Source organism: Polyodon spathula, chromosome 12, assembly GCF_017654505.1.
Source record: "Polyodon spathula isolate WHYD16114869_AA chromosome 12, ASM1765450v1, whole genome shotgun sequence".
In the NCBI taxonomy this organism is placed as follows: domain Eukaryota; kingdom Metazoa; phylum Chordata; class Actinopteri; order Acipenseriformes; family Polyodontidae; genus Polyodon; species Polyodon spathula.
The window spans coordinates 42,482,139-42,500,506 of NC_054545.1; the positions used below are offsets into that span (position 1 = coordinate 42,482,139).

Consider the following 18,368-nt stretch of genomic DNA (forward strand, 5'->3'; position numbering starts at 1 on the left):
AGCAAAATCCCCCCCCCCCCAAAAAAAAACCTTTTAAAATCCATAATGTCAGAATAACAACCAATCAAGAGAAAAAAAAAAACTGTCAACACTGTCCACAGCAGTTTAGTAACAGTGTTGTCCATGGCTTATATTTGAATTGTGTTAAGGAAAATGAGTGTCCACATTTTAATGTAAGTGATGACTGGCACTTGCTTACAATCTGCCCAGCATTACTGAATATCTGCTCACTAGGAACTGACGTTGTCAGGACACTTAATGCTTCTGACCAAAGATACAACTTTTGGAACGACCTTGGCCGTTTCTCTTCATTTTTACTCCAGGGTAGTTTAGATGAATAAATATGGATTTTGTTTGATGTTTTGTAGGGTGCCATCACATTAAATGGTCACGCAGATTAATAGCGTTACCGGAGTATCCCAAACATTGCTTTCTTTACTTTACTTTCTCGCCATCTTACTTTAGAAAATAATTGCCAAACACCACATGTATTTGTAGCTCGGTCGATACTGTATTTAATTCTAACACAACGCTCTTAACTTGCTCTGTCACTTTGAAGACTCCTGCACAGATGCAATCCCATCACTTAACACTCACAGGGGCAGGGCAGGGGGGGAGAAGGTGAGCTCAATCGCATGCAGATTCAGCGAGTCAGACCTGAGGGGAGCACTCTGGAAGCTACCGCTCATGGACTGTGTGATGCGAGTGGATGCAGCACCTGCGAAGTTTGACCTGAACAGCCTGTCTTGACTAATTAATGAAAGTGGTTTTGCATTACTGTTTCCTGTACGCACTAAAAATGCAAGGAACACAAGCAATAAACAGAAAACTGCCAAGTAAATTCAGCGCTAGTTGTTTATTTTATTGGCAAGTAATGTTAAGCACAACACACAGTGTAAGTGTAAGGACTTTCTCAGAGTCACATGACAGACCTTGCATGTTTCCGGATGTCTTTCAACATCAATTTCTTGGGGTTTTATGAATCAGATATTTGTTCTCTTAATCCCTTGTGAACAACTTGACAGGTGATCAGTTTTATAACTTTGATCAACGTGCACATTATGCAGACAAAGCCTGGGGCAGGCTGAAATGCTGAACCTTTCCTTGTATTGCATGCAAATTCTTAAATCGTCTATTAATCACTTTCAAAGGGTGGTTCTTTCAGTTAATCATAGAAGAAGACCATATCCAAGATTTACAAGATTTACATTTACTATGCTTTGCTTTTTGTCCTTTGACTTTAAAAAGTGCATTATTGATAAAAAGGGGTTTGCTCAATGCTGGCTTCAAAGGCAACTCCATAATCTTGAATCATTCTCGCCTAGTTAAAATTGCTATTCAAGCCACTGGTGATGCATTTCACCTCATTTGCAAGCTAACACGATTTACTTTAGATGCCAAGCACAATGTTAATAGCTCACTGTGATGGGAATTTGCAATTCAGCCATACTGTAATTCCAAAATAATAAAAAAATGTTTGCTGAAGGTATTCCTTCAAAAATCACAAATTATAATTTAATATCATATCAAGCTAACAAGTTAAGCATTATAATACTAACAACCAGGATTCAAAACAAACATTGTTCTGGGCAATAAAACACTGCAAAAATGCATTATTAACAGTGGGGAATGATGCAGAACAACAAGATTTCAATCTCACTGGCAGACAGCAAGAACACTGTACAGTTCTGAGAACAGCTTTAAAATCAAAATAATTTTTTAAAAAATCAGCCATCAGATGTTTCTTGACTCCGCCAGCATTTATACTCAATTATGACTCCTTTAAGACTGCCATAAAGCATGACAAAGTGCTTACATTGCATTAAACACGTATTATTAATAGAACAATTAAGCATCTGTGCCTCACGAGTTCATATAACTAATACAAAAAAAATAAAATAAAAAAACTATCCTCTGGATTAATAAATTCTGGGTCACCCTTATGCTCCATTATTAATGTGAAATCCAACCTTCAAAGTAGTTAAGACCAGAGAAACAAAGGCTATATATTCCAGTAGCCTGCAATGTATAAGCCACTGTCAAGGCTACAGCCCACTTGTACTGACCACAGCAAGGTTCTCTTGCAGCAATTTATGGTCTCTTAAATGATTTAAAAAAAAAAAAAAAAAAAAAAAAAAACCCTTTTGAAAGCGAGACACAGTCTTGGCACTGCTGCAACGTTGTCTGGGTTCTTTACATGAAGACAATGAAGCATAAAATGAATTCACATTCTGCAGAGTTAACATGGCTGTGAAATCCCCTATTTCTAATCTTGACTGCTCTTGGGGACTCTTAAGGAGAGTGATAATAGATTACTCAAATCACAAGTATAGCAGTGGGTAACCTATGATTCTGACAATATGGTAAACACTGCCAAACTACATTCACAATTAAATAGGCAATTCAAAGCTATATATACAAACAAAAAGCTGCCTGTGTTGGTGTTGGGTATGTAGTACACAGTAAAGAAACACCAGGCTACAGCCGTGGGTGTCGCTCAAATCCAGCCTGTGCCTTTACACATTCATTTTGTTTTATTAAGCTAGACTATGAACATATATATTTTGATGATTACATTTCCATCTCGCTCTCAACCAAAAAAAAAGTTGGTTAATTCTTACTCTGCATTGAAATGTGGCAAAATATACTAAAAGCCCTGAGAAACCAACCATAAACCCTGACCATGTCCAATCACAGGTCTACTGCATTAACTTGCCCTTGAATCTCAGCACATCTGGACAGTCCTGGAGAGGTGTTCCCCCCCTTTATTCATTCATATTATATATATATATATATATATATATATATATATATATATATATATATATATATATATATATATATATATATATATATATATATATATGAATGAATGACCAGCAAAATTCAATATAAATCTGAACCACACTTACATGGCACTTAATAAATTCACTTAGTTTTTTGTTTTAACGATTCCAGATCAATCCACAGCAATTTTAATTAAAGATGCAATTAATCGATTCGTAGATTATTTATCACCCATCCTTAATTTCCCCAGTTCAGGATTACATGTTGGTGAATTGATGCATCACATTACGAGGCCAGTTTGAAGTCTCCCACTGATTCTGCTGTTACATGCTTACTGCTAGTACTGTACACAGCCAACGTCAGCCCGTTGCTAAGATACAAACTTTCAGCCTGTGGATTTGCACTGGACACGTCACAATTAAATATTTGTTTTACATTTTCCTGATTTAAAAATGAATTCTTTAAAAAAAAAAAAAAACGACTGGGATTGTGTTAACACGATCATACTGTAGTGGGATTCTGGGACCACGATCATGTCAACACGATAGAAAAAAAAAGCACTTTGTTTTGATGACTTACAGGACCACCGTACTTTGCAGTACAGACTTGAAACACACATCACTGCATAGGGGAGGGGCTGACGCTCACTTCCCGACAGTTTTTTTTTTTTTGGTGTGTCACTGAGAGGGGCATTTAGTGTCTAAAAGGGAGGAGACCACTTAGAGCAGCCCGGCAGAGACGAAAGCAGAAACAAAACAAAATCACAGGAACTTAAGAGCAAATTTTAAAAGAGAGTGAAAAAAAAAAAGGGAAACACTAATTTGAAACAAACATCAATATTTTCCAAAACGACTTTCATGAAGTATTGCAAGGTCCCTCGGGTCACAGAATAATGCATTATTATACATGTATCTCTACGCAAAATACTTGGGGGAGGAGACAGACGGACCACGCCCAACAAAAACATCATGTTGAAAAAAAATCTAAGAGTTTTCTTAAGTACTTTAAAATGTTCCCCAGGGTGTTCTGAAAAGGAGGACACCATTTCCAAGATGCTACTGTGAAAATTGGATTTTTAGTGAAAGAGTCAAATACAGCAAAAAAACACCTGGTCCTTGGGAAGCATCCCACTGAAAAATGCCTGGTCCTGAAAGGGTTAAAGCTACACATTTATTTAAAATAAACAGAAATGACCTGAAGACTGGAGTATGCGGTAAAAGTATGCAATGTAATAATTAAGAAACTCATTTTAAATTGTTGGCTCTCAGACTGTACCTCCACCCAGAGCAGCTCAGACTCAAGCACCTTTCAGGGTAAAGTAAGTTAAACAGGCAGTAAAAAAAAAGCTGTTTTTCACCACCTACCTGAGCAATCTGGCTGCAGCCCGCAGACTCTGACTTCACCACCAGCCCAGCTTCCTCAGCAAGGGGAGCTTCTCCCAGGACTATCAAACCCTATTGACAGACAATATAGCAGTGTTAGGAACAGGAACTGACAAAACAGAGGCAGCAAGCAAAGAAGAAAAAATAAATAAAATCAAGTTCATTGCAGCTCAAAAGGGGGCAAAATTCTGCTTTTGCTTAATTTTTGATTTGTATGCATGTACGTTAAAGTTTAAGAGCTTCCCACACATCGGGGGGGGGGGGGGGGGGGGGGGGGGGGGGGGGGGGCAACCCTTCTTTGTTCCCTTGAGCTGGAATGACCAAAACACTTAACATTTAAAAAATAGACCACCCCAAAAGAAGTGTCTATGGCAATGCTGGAGCAGAGTGGACATACTGAAATGCAAGATCCCCAGGGAACACTTTCTTGAGGGATAACCCCATACCAATACAATGTGGTTCTCCAGCTCTGACCTTGTTTGCACGGATCTGTCTGTAGATGTCCGTCTGCTGCCGGATTCGATACTCCAAGTCGGAGATGTGAGCCTGCAGCCAGTTCCAGTGGCTCACAACAGAAGCTCTCTCCATGGCATACCTCCCTTCTGCCCTCCTCCATCTGCAAGCACAATAAAAAATAAAAAAAAAAAATAAAATTTCCTGCTACCAATGTTCAGTGGAAATAAAGAAAAACCAGCCCTAAATGAGATCAGACTACAGACTAGACTTCAGCTTCTTCAAATGGGAACTATACAGGGGGCGAGAAATTCAATTATAGCTTAGGAAAGAAAGGCTTGCGGATTTAAAGCAACATTTAAAAGATTTCATCTACCCCTGGAGTATGCTCTCTAGTCATTTGTGATAGATGGAGCTGGGCATTACAGATGAGGAAATAACCTTTTTACAGTGCAGGGCTACACTTTACTAGTATTAGTATTTAATGAACAAAAAAAGACAAATGCCATCAACATCCACACCAGTGTTTGATAACGTAGAATATGATTACAGGAAAATAGGCTGCTTGTGTTTATTTGGACTGTTCAACTGGGAAATGCTTTTGAAATCTTGTTTCATGAGTGGATATAAGTCGAACCAAGTTGCATTTGTAGATCAAATTTTTTCATTCCACAGTACAGCCCTGTACAAACATGGATGCAAATTGTAATACAAGCCTCAAATTCTGAAATCAGAGGGGGAAAATGGCACATCCTCCATGAAGTAACTCGTTGGGCTGCACAGAACACATTACAGATCTGATGCAAAAGGCAATCTCAAAGCCTTTCACAAAGTACGCTGTACAAGCAATGCTTTAGAGCATCTAAAGACAAAATGAGCTCTCATTTTAAAACACAATGCCTTTCAAATAAAATGTTTGACGTATTATCCTAAATTGTCTTCAGAGAACTGCTACTGAAAACACAACAACTCAGGTCAGCTTTTTTTGTACAGCTGTCTTCCCTACTGCAGATTCAATGGCTTTTAGCTTCCGTTTATGTAAAGCGCTTTCAATATGTTTGTATACAGCTTGATTTTCATTTGTAATTCACAGGAACATTGCATGCTGTACAAAATATCACGCCACCACCAAATTCCCACTTTGGATATTTTTTACTTCTCTGCTTAGCAGTGATATTTGCCACTTTTGCTTGCACTTGTCTCCATTTTTTCACCCCATAAACTTCCATTCCTCTCATTTACATGCTTTCTCGCTCAGCTACAAATCTCATTTGCTGACCTACATAGCTTCACGCAAATGCTGCGTGCATACGCAACCAAACAATGTACAGAATGCAAATCTGTGAGTATCATTGCATGATATCCTTTATTTCTATCAAATGCAGTAAGCATCCAATTAAATGTGTTTTTACATCCATTCCCCAGATTTTATTCTAATTCACAATTTCCGTACCACTGTGCCAAAATCATTGTCTTACTTATTAGGCTACATCTTTTGCCAAATTTATTAAATGCCCCACCTCATCAATGCCGAAGATTAAGTACTGCCTTGCATGTTCGCTTTGGCTGGGAGCGATAGCGCTGCAACATTGTGAAAGCTATTTCACAATTTTTGTACAAACCTCTATTGAGCTGTCTAAATCTGATCAATGCAAATGTTAGGAAGGGGCCTTCTTGATTGTGACATCGGAGCACTGAATTTGAACGTTCTGCTGAGCCTTTCTGTTGTGCGGGAAATGAATGCAGAATTCCATTTATTTATTTAATTAATGTATTTCCGCCCAAACCATTTCAGATAAATTTGCCTTTATGTTTTAATAAAGGCAGTGCAATTAATCTGAAAATAAATGAAAGTGAAGAGAGATGAGGCTTTTTATTTCCAGTTGTATTTGTAGGACTTTAATGCAGTATTGACTGCAATGGTTGAGGATTAACATTACATTTTAAAACACAAAAAAGACAACACCATTTATATATGGTGGATTGTATAAGCATGGGCAGGAAGGAGAATCTAGCTACTAACATCACGGATGATTAAAAAAGGGACTACGTGTGGAATCATTTTGGAAAAGTTTAGAGAAAAGTGTGTTCAATGTAAATTATGTAAAGCAGAACTTCTCCAAAACACCACCGGAACAATGTTAAATCACTTAACACCCATGTGTTTCAACAGGAAACAAAGATGACAAGAAGCAAACACTGATAAAGTGACACTTTGCACAGGCTGCTGGTCAGCACAAAAACACTAGAAAGCTACATCACAATTACGTGTCATTAAAATTAAAAACTAGGAGCTTGTCTGCTGTTCTTCAGACAGAAAGCATGCCTGAACGACACAGTGGAAAAATCTCTGAAATGTTAAATACTGCAGTTGAGAAATGGGGCCGTGCGTGTTGCAGTGCTGTAACATGAGTTCATGATCATGCCAGCAACATCGTTCTTGGCAACACGTCAAGGTATGTGTCATGGAGGTCTTAATTGTTTTCCACGTACAATACAGCTAGCCATAAACAACGGCTGTTCGGAGAGTGGTGTTGATTGTGTTATTGCTGCAGCAAGTCTGCCAAGTACCACAGCCATGTTGATGTTAAGAGAGAAAAACTAAATGCAGCTACAGGTAAAGCAACACTGCATGATCCAGTCGTGTAAAACTCGCTGGAATTCAATTCACAATATGTTTGAAAGACTTGGTGAAGAAAGATGGGCAGTCAGTGCTGTCAGATGACAACACTGGAGATGCACAAACCTTTGAGCTACACAGTGATCAATGACAACTGATAGAAGCTATTCTACCAGTTCTCTCTGCTTTCAAATGATATAATTGTTTTCACTTCAAAACAGTGTGTTTCAACTTTAAGTGTGTATCCCATTTGCTACAGACTCATCAAGGCACCTCAAAATTTGAAGCTGCTGTCGAAAGTCATATCCTTGCACATTTGATCAAAAGTATACCACATGGTTAGTTCTTACATCTAAAAAGGAATATCTAGTGAAACCCAAACTAAGAAAGTCATGCAAGATCACTTTCTTTCGTAGCAAGCTTGAAAAAACTATAAAGATGAATTATTAGTCTACACAAGAAAGAATGACTTGGTACAAAATATTGAGAGATATTGGAGTGTGACCCTCAATTTCGGCCTATTGACATCTCACCAACTGGATTTTGTTTTAGACGTGGCAGGAATAAAATCACGCTGAGGAGGACGTGTCCACTGTTCCAATGCGCATAACACCAAACATTTCAATCATCCACACTGGTTGTAAATACAGGGTTTTGTCAAGTGTAACGCAACTCATATGGGATATAAGTTTAAACGACCTTGCAGCTTGGCTTTAGTAGGACAAACAAATACATTAAAATCCATATAGCAGAGCATAACGCAACAATACAAAACAACATGGACTACGCAATAGGATCTGAAAAAGCCTCGGTCCGAGAGGAGGTGGCACTATAAAATTAACCAGTTGATGAGGAGAAAGTCATTTTGGATATATGCTTTAAAAGACTACGGAAGAACACGGCCTAAATGAAACACTAGATTAACTTTAACAGATTAGATTATTAATAGTTACATGCCAACTTGAATCTCATTTTTTTTCTGGTTAAGTGAAATGAGAGTGGATAATTGTGTTCACAGGTGTTCTAACATTCGTATATTAAATGATCATTTAATATACAATTTAATTTAATATTCAATAGGTCCAGTGGTTAAAGTCCAGGGCTTGTAACCAGGTCACCGGTTCAAATCCCACCTCTCCCACTGACTGACTCACTGTGTGACCCTGAGCACTTAACCTCCTTGTGCTCCAACACATGAGGTGTTAAATCAATGTCCTGTTGTAAGTGATTCTGCATATAATGCGCAGCTCACAGCCTGCCTCTGTAAAGTGCTTTGTGATGGGGGTCCACTGAAACGCTCTATATAAAAAATTATTAACAATATCTTTAATGTAATATGAATGTGTAATCGTATATATTTAAGTATTTTCATATATTACTGACTTGGTGTAATGATATAAACAGTTACATACGTATAAACTGTTTATCTAACCCTATTCAAAATAGCAATGGTTGTACAGTTGATCCAGTTTTCCAAAAATGTAACTTAATATAATGATGTAACTCTGTATATTGCTGTTTAATTAAATTGCTCATTTTAACAAGTTGGAATATATATATATATATGTATATATATATATATATCTATATATATATATATATATATATATATATTATATATATATATATATATATATATAGATATATATATATATACTCTATCTCCCAGTCGTCTCTCTCTCTCCCTCTTTCTCTGTGGTTGTGCTTAAGCTTTCATTTTTGTCATTTTACAATTAATCGCACAATTAAGAAGGCAGTTTTATTTGGTCTACAGATAGACAAATTTAACATACCCTACAACCTCACAGCAGCAGTGCACTGAACACACCTGAGGCACGGGCTGTATCGATGCAACCCACACCTCAAGTGTTCTTGCTTAAAATACAATCTAAAATAGATCAGCGATTGTGAAAGATCAGAAATGCTACACGAATTCTGAAAATTCCAAGGACTGAACCACAGCATGTTTTTTGAGAACTAGAATTTTTTTTTTTTTTTTTTTTTTTTTTTTTTTAAAAAAATACAAAGCCTTTATCCTGTAATCTTTTCTAACTGCACACATGATTTTAAAATTAAATAAATAAAAAGGTGTGGAGAAGGTTAAGCATTCAGCCTCTGCGAAGGTTCGCTACGCACATTTAGGGCAAGCATGTGCAACTAACAGGGGCTTGAGTCAGCATTAGGAGAAGAGGACCGTGGATGAACACAAGGTTTCACAAGTATACAGGACCCAACTATCTCCCTGGATTGTAGTGAAATGTTTCCTTATCCTGCAGAATTCACTATGCAAGATATAGGAGAAAGCATGTTTAACAGGTCTACTTCCAAAGAAGCATAATGAATACTTATGTACAGTTTTTAAATAATTTTTGTAACACACCATATATCCTTTTGTTTGCTCATAAGCAATAACCCTGGGACACATCTGAGCTGTGTACTATAACAATGGATCCTGAGGAGGTACACACCTGTATATTGCCACACCTTTATTTTTTACACTCTGTAACCAGAACATGGAATACATTACTCTTGATGACTTGACAGATAACGACAGCCAAGGTGAAATCGACAGGTTTTAACGGATCGATTCAGCGTCGACCTGGCAATGCTCTTCCTTGTGCTATACTTTGGATTTGAATTCTCTGGCTTACATCGGCGAGGGTGTCCTCGGCTCACCACGCACCAGCGACCCCGGTGGCCTGGCCGGGCACCTGCAACAAAAAGCGGTTGTCTGACGGCACGCGCTTCGGAGGACAGGGTGCATTTGTCTTCGCTGCTCCCGAGTCAGCGCGGGGGTACTAGCAGTGAGATGAGCCAAAGAATAATTGGATATGCCAAATTGGGAGAAAATAATAAAATAACCGGTGATGACTAAATTAAATTTAGCAAAAAAAGTTATTTACCACCAATCTACAACATGCCTTTGCTATAACCAAATACTTTAGCCGGATATGCAGAAGTGTGAACACTTCAGTCATATTGTACACCCCTCCCCCTTCCTCTAACTTGAGGTAAATACCTGTTGCTATTAAAAGACAGCAAAAAAAAAAAAAAAAGTCAGTTCCTTAAAGTGCACTTTGCAGCCTAGATAGCAATACGCAAGCCTTACTGTGGAAAACCAACTCAATAAAGCACCAAATAAATGGATTCATCCAGAACAGATACACACACCCCTTCAAAACACTTAAACATAGCTCTGAAATAATAGGACAGAGGGCAGGCCCTTTGTATTCAGTATCACATTACAATGCGTTGTAAAGAATCTGAAGGGCAGTGCTGGTTCCACTAAGCACCCTTTTATTGAAAGATATAAGCAAGCATGTCATCTACTTCTGGTAAAGATTAACTTCTAAAAAGACTGCAAACAGTGTGACATGATACTGTACTCTGCAGTCCACTACCAATATCAACACCATTGCATCATGGGACCTGGGACTGCTAAAACAAAGCAATCTAAATGAACCACACCTCGATAGTGTCCTGGTCCAATATAAAACTGTCAGCATACCGAATGCTGCAATAAATCACGACACAGAAAGTCAGCAACTAAATATGTAACTATGCATTTAAAACTGACTAAACATACATTAAATACAGTAGTCTCCGGCTAAGAGAACACCCCTTGAGATGCAAGCAAAGTGTTCTCTTAACCGAAGTGTTCTTCAAAACAGAGTTGACAGCCAGACAATATGAATCAATAAATACATATTTGTTATTTGTCTTGACGCATGTGCAACAACATAAGAAATTAACAGAAGAGAAAAGCAATAGGCAAGTATTCTGTAATAAAACTATAATTGTCAAACAAAATTAACAGAGCACCCCTATATACACATGTTAAATAGAATGGTGAAGCAACTCACCAGAACCCAAAACACCACATTGCTCAGCGACTTGTTTCTGATTTCAGGTTTTTTCTTTTCAGGAGTTTGTTTAAATGCTTTTATTTTGTAGCGTTGAGGTGCACTCGTGGAAATCAGAACACAAAAAAAACCAAGGCATGCGATTGACGCCGGTTCTGGAAAGGCCAATAAACCAAATCATTGTGTCTCCAGAAACTCTCACAACAACAAGCCACATTTGAAAAGACTGAATAAACCATGTGAATTTAAGTTTGATAATGAGTTATCAGGTTGCAAAACAGTACTGTATCAGTTGTGAGCGAATCGCTAGCGGTGCCAAAGAGGTGTTCTTTTAAGTAAAGTTCCTGTAGGCGGAGCATTTGCAATGTGAAAAACACCACAAGGGTGTTCTCGTAGGGGGTATTCCTATAAACGGATACTAGTGTTAGTTACATAGCAGGGCAAAACACAAAATTACAGTGTTTAATGATGTTCAAGAGAATAGCCTTTGAAGCAGCAATCAAACCAATTCATTTTCTGGTGGCTAAACGCCTGTGTAAAAAGGGCAGGTAATTCCAGGACGGGAATGAAACGAGTCGAAAAAACAAAATCACGGTTTTAATGATTTCTTGTGTAACATTCTAAAAACATGAAATTATGAATTGAAAATTATATTGCCAGTTATTCTCTCACTACAAGAATGCCTCATGCTGCAGCACAGCTGAAGGTGTGCCAATACATGTGATCCTGCAAACAAAGCTTCAAGTGCTAGGACTGCATTGTATCCTGCAAGATAAAGCCAGGATGTTTCTCATCCGGACATTTAGAGGAAATGGACAAGGATATTAGTCCCTTATACATCCAGAAGCATTATATAGTTATACTCAATTTCCGGTAACAAAATTCAGTCGAACTTAAATTTTTTACTTCACAAAAGATGTCACAGTAATCAATTTCTGCTTCAAAATGCCACCAAATACACCCGCAACCAATGCAGATTAAGCAAGATTAGCAAAAATTACAAAAGGCCATTTTGAAGTACATTGTGCAATAATAACAACCACCACCCAGCAGTCTGTGCTAACTAAGAGGACTTGTTTATCTGTTGAGACACAGAGAGAGTCCTAAATATGCAGACAGGTTGGTTTTTTTTTTAGAAAGCATCACAATATTCTACTCATAGATCATCGTTATCAAGTCTGTTCTGCGGCACACAATTTAGCAATCTTATTGTCTTCAGATAGTTATAAAAAAAATCAAATTCCAAACACCGCTCTTGAGACATATTTACTGCAGGTTGATTACACGTTACACAGCACTGCAAATCACTGTCTCAGTGTTCTTGCGTTATTACTTGCATGCTATGCAAATAGTTCATTATGTTTGGTAAAACAGCAGCTGCAATCCGAGATCTCTGGCAATGTCACGACTGCTAAAACTGAAATGGAACCTTGTCCACGAATGAACTTTAGAAAGATCTTCAACGTAATGCTCATGATTTTATTTTTTGTGCCACGAGATCCATGACCAGATTTTAGTCTTAGCTGGATGTGCTTAAAAAAAAATAATGTAAAATCAACCCAGAATGCAAAAACAGGGGCAAGAAATTCAATTTAAAATTACATTAAAATCAAAACTGATCTTACACAAAATAGACTTTTCAGGCTTTGCTCTGTGAGCAAGGATGCAAATCGCCATGTTCGGAATTCTAAACGGCCCATAACGGACCGCTGAACCTGCTTGCATCAGACTGGATTACACTTGTGAAAGTCCACCACCATCCCCTAGATGAACAATCCAACTATGAAAACCAGACTGACACGTTTTTACACCCTGAAAAAGAGAAGAAAACTAACTGCAGCACAGAAAACACACAATTGTGAACATGTCCTACTTTCTGAAATTCTCACTTTGCACATGGACTTTGCTGTGTCCCCCTTTCCCTCAGCTATGTTAGTTTTTTGTACACCTGGGGCCTTTTAGGATGAATAAAATTCCAAGCATGTTTATTTAAACTTGGGCTTCAGCAGCTTAGACACTGGGGAGTCACCATGCACTCTCACTCCTGTCTGAAATCCTCAGCCTTGTACAGTACTCAACAACTCTGGGCTCTCGCTCAATCCATTACACTCCGTATGTCACGGTGCAAAGGGGAAGACCCATGTTGCAGCTGGGTTAATTATTTTTAGTAAATCTACAAGGTAAAGAATTCAGACTGGGAGGTTTTTGGGGCTTGAGTAATATATGCTACTATGCAATTGTAGAACTCTTTTAAAGAACATTCTTTAAAATTTGCTACTTGACAGGGGAAATCTGTCACAGTCTGTAGATTAATACTTTGTTTAAAAGTCTGAGTTACAGGTAGCTATCTCATAGGATGGGGTATAAATAGGGCTCCTGATTTTCGGCTTTAAATCGATAAAAACTGATAAAACAAAAATGAAATCAGTGTACAACCAATAAAACACCGGAAATGTTTACTCAATTCACGTTGACTTCACCCCTTTCCCATAAAAAAAAAAACCCTGCCTTTCCTAGTGCAGCTGGGCAATATCCCTTCCTGCATCTGTCACACCAAGCCTGTCACATCGAAGCGGCAGAGTAGCATTGGGGTTTTTAGAATCATGTACAGAGTAAAACAGACACCATCTGAAAGAGACTGTGTTCCTATTTCTCTGTGCGTGTCTGCCATAATTTACTCAATTCATTTTTTGATTTCCCATTTCTTGGACATGATTTCAACAGCTGATTAGCAGGCAGCAAGCAAGTGTTCCAACTTTTTTTATAATTAATTGTCAAGTCAAGGCTGTACAAGTGGGAAGGCACTTCATGTTCAGGAGTGAGGACGTACAGTAAAGAAAGACTAGCTTGGTGTGAAGAGACCTTCACCGAAAATAATACTTATTATCTATCTATCTAGATATCAGATGCCTCTATCCAAGGCGATTTACAGAGACTACGGTGTGTAAGCAATGCATCAGCTGCAGAGTCACTTACAACAACATCTCACCCAAAAGACAGAGCTCAAGGAGGTTAAGTGACTTGCTCAGGGTCAAACAGTGAGTGAGCCAGGATTTGAACCGGGGACCTCCTGATTACAAGACGTTTTCTTTAACCACTAGACCACACAGCCTCTAACATATACAGTATATAAGAAGCGAAAGAAACACAATTTACATAAAACACAAATAGCTAAAAATAAGCACAAAAAATGAAATAAACAAACACCTAACAGAAGCCCTGGTACTAAATCAATGTATCGTAATTGCCTTTGACATCTCCTGTAGGGTTAGGATAAGTACTTCATCTACAGCGCTGGTTCCCAGCTAGAGTCCTTTGGTAGTTCATTTTGGTTTAAAAAAAGGTTTGTTTGCTGCAACCCCTCATTCTGTAGTGATCGACAAAAGAAAAAGTGAAGAGTTACACATTTCACCATTAATCAATCAAATGTATTTTGTACAGCGCCTTTCATGCCAAGGCATCCCACAGCACTTCACATTACAAAAATATACTATACAGTAATACAATACAAAAAATCCAAAAACAAAAATGGGGGAAAAAAATAAAATCCATATTAACAAAACTAAAATGGGCCATCCCAATCTTCAAAAAGGCCTCTGCAGAAAGATGTGTTTTAAGCTTTGACTTATTGAGTCAGCTTTAAGGATTTCAAATTGGAAGATTGTTCCATAATACAGGTGAATAATGACTAAAGGCTCTTCTATCACAAGAGCTGCATTTTATCACTGTAGTGACCAGATGCCCAGCATCAGCAGATCTCAACTGGCATCCAGGGACAGAAGACAAAAGCATATCATTAATGAAAGCAGGGCCATTTCCAGAGCCTTAAATGTTATTAATACATCATTAATACTATAGCAGCACAATACATTTCAGTCAGAAGTTGGCACATTGAAGTACTTGCTAAAACCACACGAAAATGTGATAGGCCTCTTGTTCTTAGTCTTTTTTGTTAACCTAGAGCAGTAACACTTGTATATTTTTTGGCCAAGACATAAGATGTTACCCCCCCATGCTAGAGGTAGAAGGCAATTGTCTTTTGCTTCCTGCTCAACTAGTTTAACAAAATGCATGACGCCATCACGGATTCATGTTGCAAGTGCAAATCTGTTTAAATCCAGGCACTGAAGGAAGCATTTTCCAGTAAGTACAAACACTGTAGATTGGTGCTCCTTTTAAAAGGCCAACTTCAAAGGAGGACTATGTTTATACAGAGGGGGGGGGGGGGGGTGGGTACAGCTTGCAATAGCACAGAACTGGAATAACTAGGCAACAAAATTAGGAGACAACCGTTTCCTCAAATGCATTCATAATGTAATATAATAATTTTAGTAATATACATCCTCCACCAAAGCTGTAAATGCAAAATTAGAGCCATGGGGCTCATTTAAAAAAAAAAAAAGAAACCTCCATGACCTACAGTCAGTGTATGAATGTGTAAAACTGGAAATCGATATATGCAGACAGGCATCATCTTATGTCCCCAGATAAATGTGTAGGAGCGCCTACACCTTACCCGGCAGAGAGTATAAAAGGGATCTGTTCACTGCTGAACACCACTACAGGTACAAAGTCACACAGATATGAGAATCAAAAGGTTTTACACGGAAATGTCCTTGGAGGAAAGGAAAGGTTACAAGAAACAAACACAGCAGATCCTTCCTGATAACACAAACTTGCACTTCATAAGGGAAAGTCCTGCTGGTTGAACAGATATTCCGAAAAAAAAAAAAAATTTAAATAAACAGAACATGCAAAAACAAGTGGCAATAATTTAAAAATATTTTATTCCAATATAAAATTCCCTTTTAGGGTAAGCCTCTTGCTCTCAGTCTACTGGGTAATCCAAAGAGATAAAAAGGCGGGGGAAACACAGATGTCTGGGATGGGTCTAGAGAACAAAGAATTGAATGTGATGAAAACACACAGCCCCTGTCATGTGACCTTTTCAATGTGGTGCACAGAGCCAGCTGTAAAAGAAGAGAGCTGGTGAAAGCGAGCACAGCTTCTAAAACTGCAGCAGCAAAGACAGCTTCCTCTGGGGAACAAAGAAACCAAGAATTATCTAGCCTTTGAAATGATCACAGCTCACATCAGCCCACAGGTCTGAACAGGTCTGCCACACACTATCAACCGATGTCAAGACAAACCAAGCTGAGGGTTTGTCATTTTAGGCAGGAAAAAATAAAATATATGAATATAAATATGGAAAATACAGAATATTCTGACTAGATAAAGATTGCTTTCTGTAAGATTGCTACAGAGTACAAAGAATATTCAAGTAAATGATTCCCCTCAAGAATCCATAATCCCAAGGTAACAATGTTTGTACAAATTATAAAAATAAACCATATTTAACATCATGTTTTTATCACTATTTGCGATGCACAATCTGTATACATGCACAACTGTCGATTGATAGGCTGTAAACATTAACACTGTACTAGTTTGTAAAACCACCGTCCAAAACAATGCCAAGCATTTTCCAGACAAATCAGAGCATCTATTTAGAGCATCAGCATATTTCCAGTTTACCGCATCTCTTCACACAGTACATGCTGCTGCAAGAAAATGGTCTGTATGATGATTTAGGCTGTTGCTGGTAAAGCAAGTAAATCTCTAAAATGTATAGAGTGCCATTGCCTTGGATGTGCCATGAGATAACCTTGGCTAGCAGATAAAGGCATGTTCCCACCTACAGACATGTGGCACGCCAATAAGAAACAGTAAAGACTGGTCTGGAAAATTCCCTCCAGCAGCAAGCACAGTGGTGCGCAAACTTTTTATATGCCACCCCCCTTTCTTAGCAAACATTCTGTGTTGTCGTCCCTCGTCCCCTGTCCCCAGTCCCCACGACTCACATTAAAACTTAACTTTATATTTAACATGTGGTCCCCCCCCCCCCCCCCCCCCCCCCCATAGGTTTTCCTAAGATTTAGCTAAACACAAAAATGTTAAACACATTAAGTTTTGAAATTTGTATTTCCAGATATAAACTTATAAAATGTTGAAAATGCATATCATAAATTCACATTTAAAAAAAATCACAGGGCGCGAAATAACCGACACCACCAGCGGCAAATGCCACAGTGCCCAAGCTGTTTGCCACAATGCCTCCCAAATTTGAAAACAAGAAGTTGCCTGTAAGCCCGCCCGTCACTGCCGCTGGTGTCCGTCAGCACCAGCACATCTGATCTACAGCCCATTCACAACCTTGCTCCGCGTCAGCTGGCCCATTCTGTCACAATTCAATTGAATTCGGTCTAATCTCGTCCTGCGAGAAAGTGACTCATTATCATAGTGTATTATTGCTGCTCTTTTTACTGTGCACCTCCCAGCACTAAGCCATGAGAAAGACATATTGTATCACTGGTTAATGATGGGCAAACAGAGGGAGGGTAACTGCGCTTCAAGATATTTTCAATCACACGTTTTCACTGGCAGTGTCACTGTGCGATTTTTTTCTGTCCGAGTACCATGCTAACTCAAAAACGTTTAAAAAGAAAGATGAGCCTTCTAAAAATCGGCAGCAAAATGCTCTAGGATTTACCTAACGTTCAGGTAAGCAATGGGTGCACAAAAATCCGTCCCTGACAATAATAATTATAATAAGTGAACTTACAGTTGTCAAGTACAGTACTGCAAAAAGGACAAGACTAGACAGAATGAAAATTGAATTGTGACAGTGCAATACACATTCTAACTCCTTTCATGTCTTCAGTATCTAGGAATTGCTAATTTATAGACATTTCAATGACCACAGGTCGAGCAGGGTGTCCTCGGCTCACCACGCGCCTACAGGCTTGCCTGCAAGCTGGCCACAGCTGTGTTGTCCTCCAACACCATAGCTCTGGACTGGCTGCATCCTGGGCCTGCAGAGTGAAAAGCAGCGGTCAGCTGATGGCACACGAGCCAGGGCAGGTGTGGGAGCAGTGAGCTGTGAATTGGCGACTGCTAAATAAAAAAAAATAAAAAAAACCCACACAAACGCATGTGTAGTATGCTTTAAAACAGCATATAATCCTGAATAGTGTCAGCAGTGCACCATAACAAAACTGTAAACCCTCTGCAACTGTAAATTGCAAGAACTGTGAGACTATATAAAAAGTCTCTCAAATGTAAAATCTAACATTATGTACCCCACCCCCCCACGCCGTCTGTACAGGTTTTGTAACAGTGGGTAGCAAACTACAGCTGTGCAGACACTGCAGGCCAAACACATTTGACCACTATCGTTATCAAACTCCCAAACTGTGGAGTTTA

General features: G+C 38.6%; 1 protein-coding gene across 2 annotated transcripts in view; it reads right to left on the minus strand.

Annotated features, from left to right (window-relative positions):
• Nucleotides 1-3,976: 3,976 nt before the first annotated feature.
• Nucleotides 3,977-18,368, minus strand: part of LOC121324668 (KAT8 regulatory NSL complex subunit 1-like) — a 40,541-nt gene continuing 26,149 nt past the window's right edge. Inside the window, exons 3-4 of one of the 2 annotated variants that reach the window (XM_041266777.1) lie at nucleotides 4,644-4,785; nucleotides 3,977-4,241 (exon numbers count right to left, since the gene is read on the minus strand). In XM_041266777.1, coding sequence (XP_041122711.1) covers nucleotides 4,032-4,241; nucleotides 4,644-4,785 — 352 coding nt within the window. In that variant the 3' untranslated portion in view covers nucleotides 3,977-4,031. The remainder of the gene's footprint in view (nucleotides 4,242-4,643; nucleotides 4,786-18,368) is intronic. The other variant, XM_041266776.1, reaches the window with a different exon arrangement.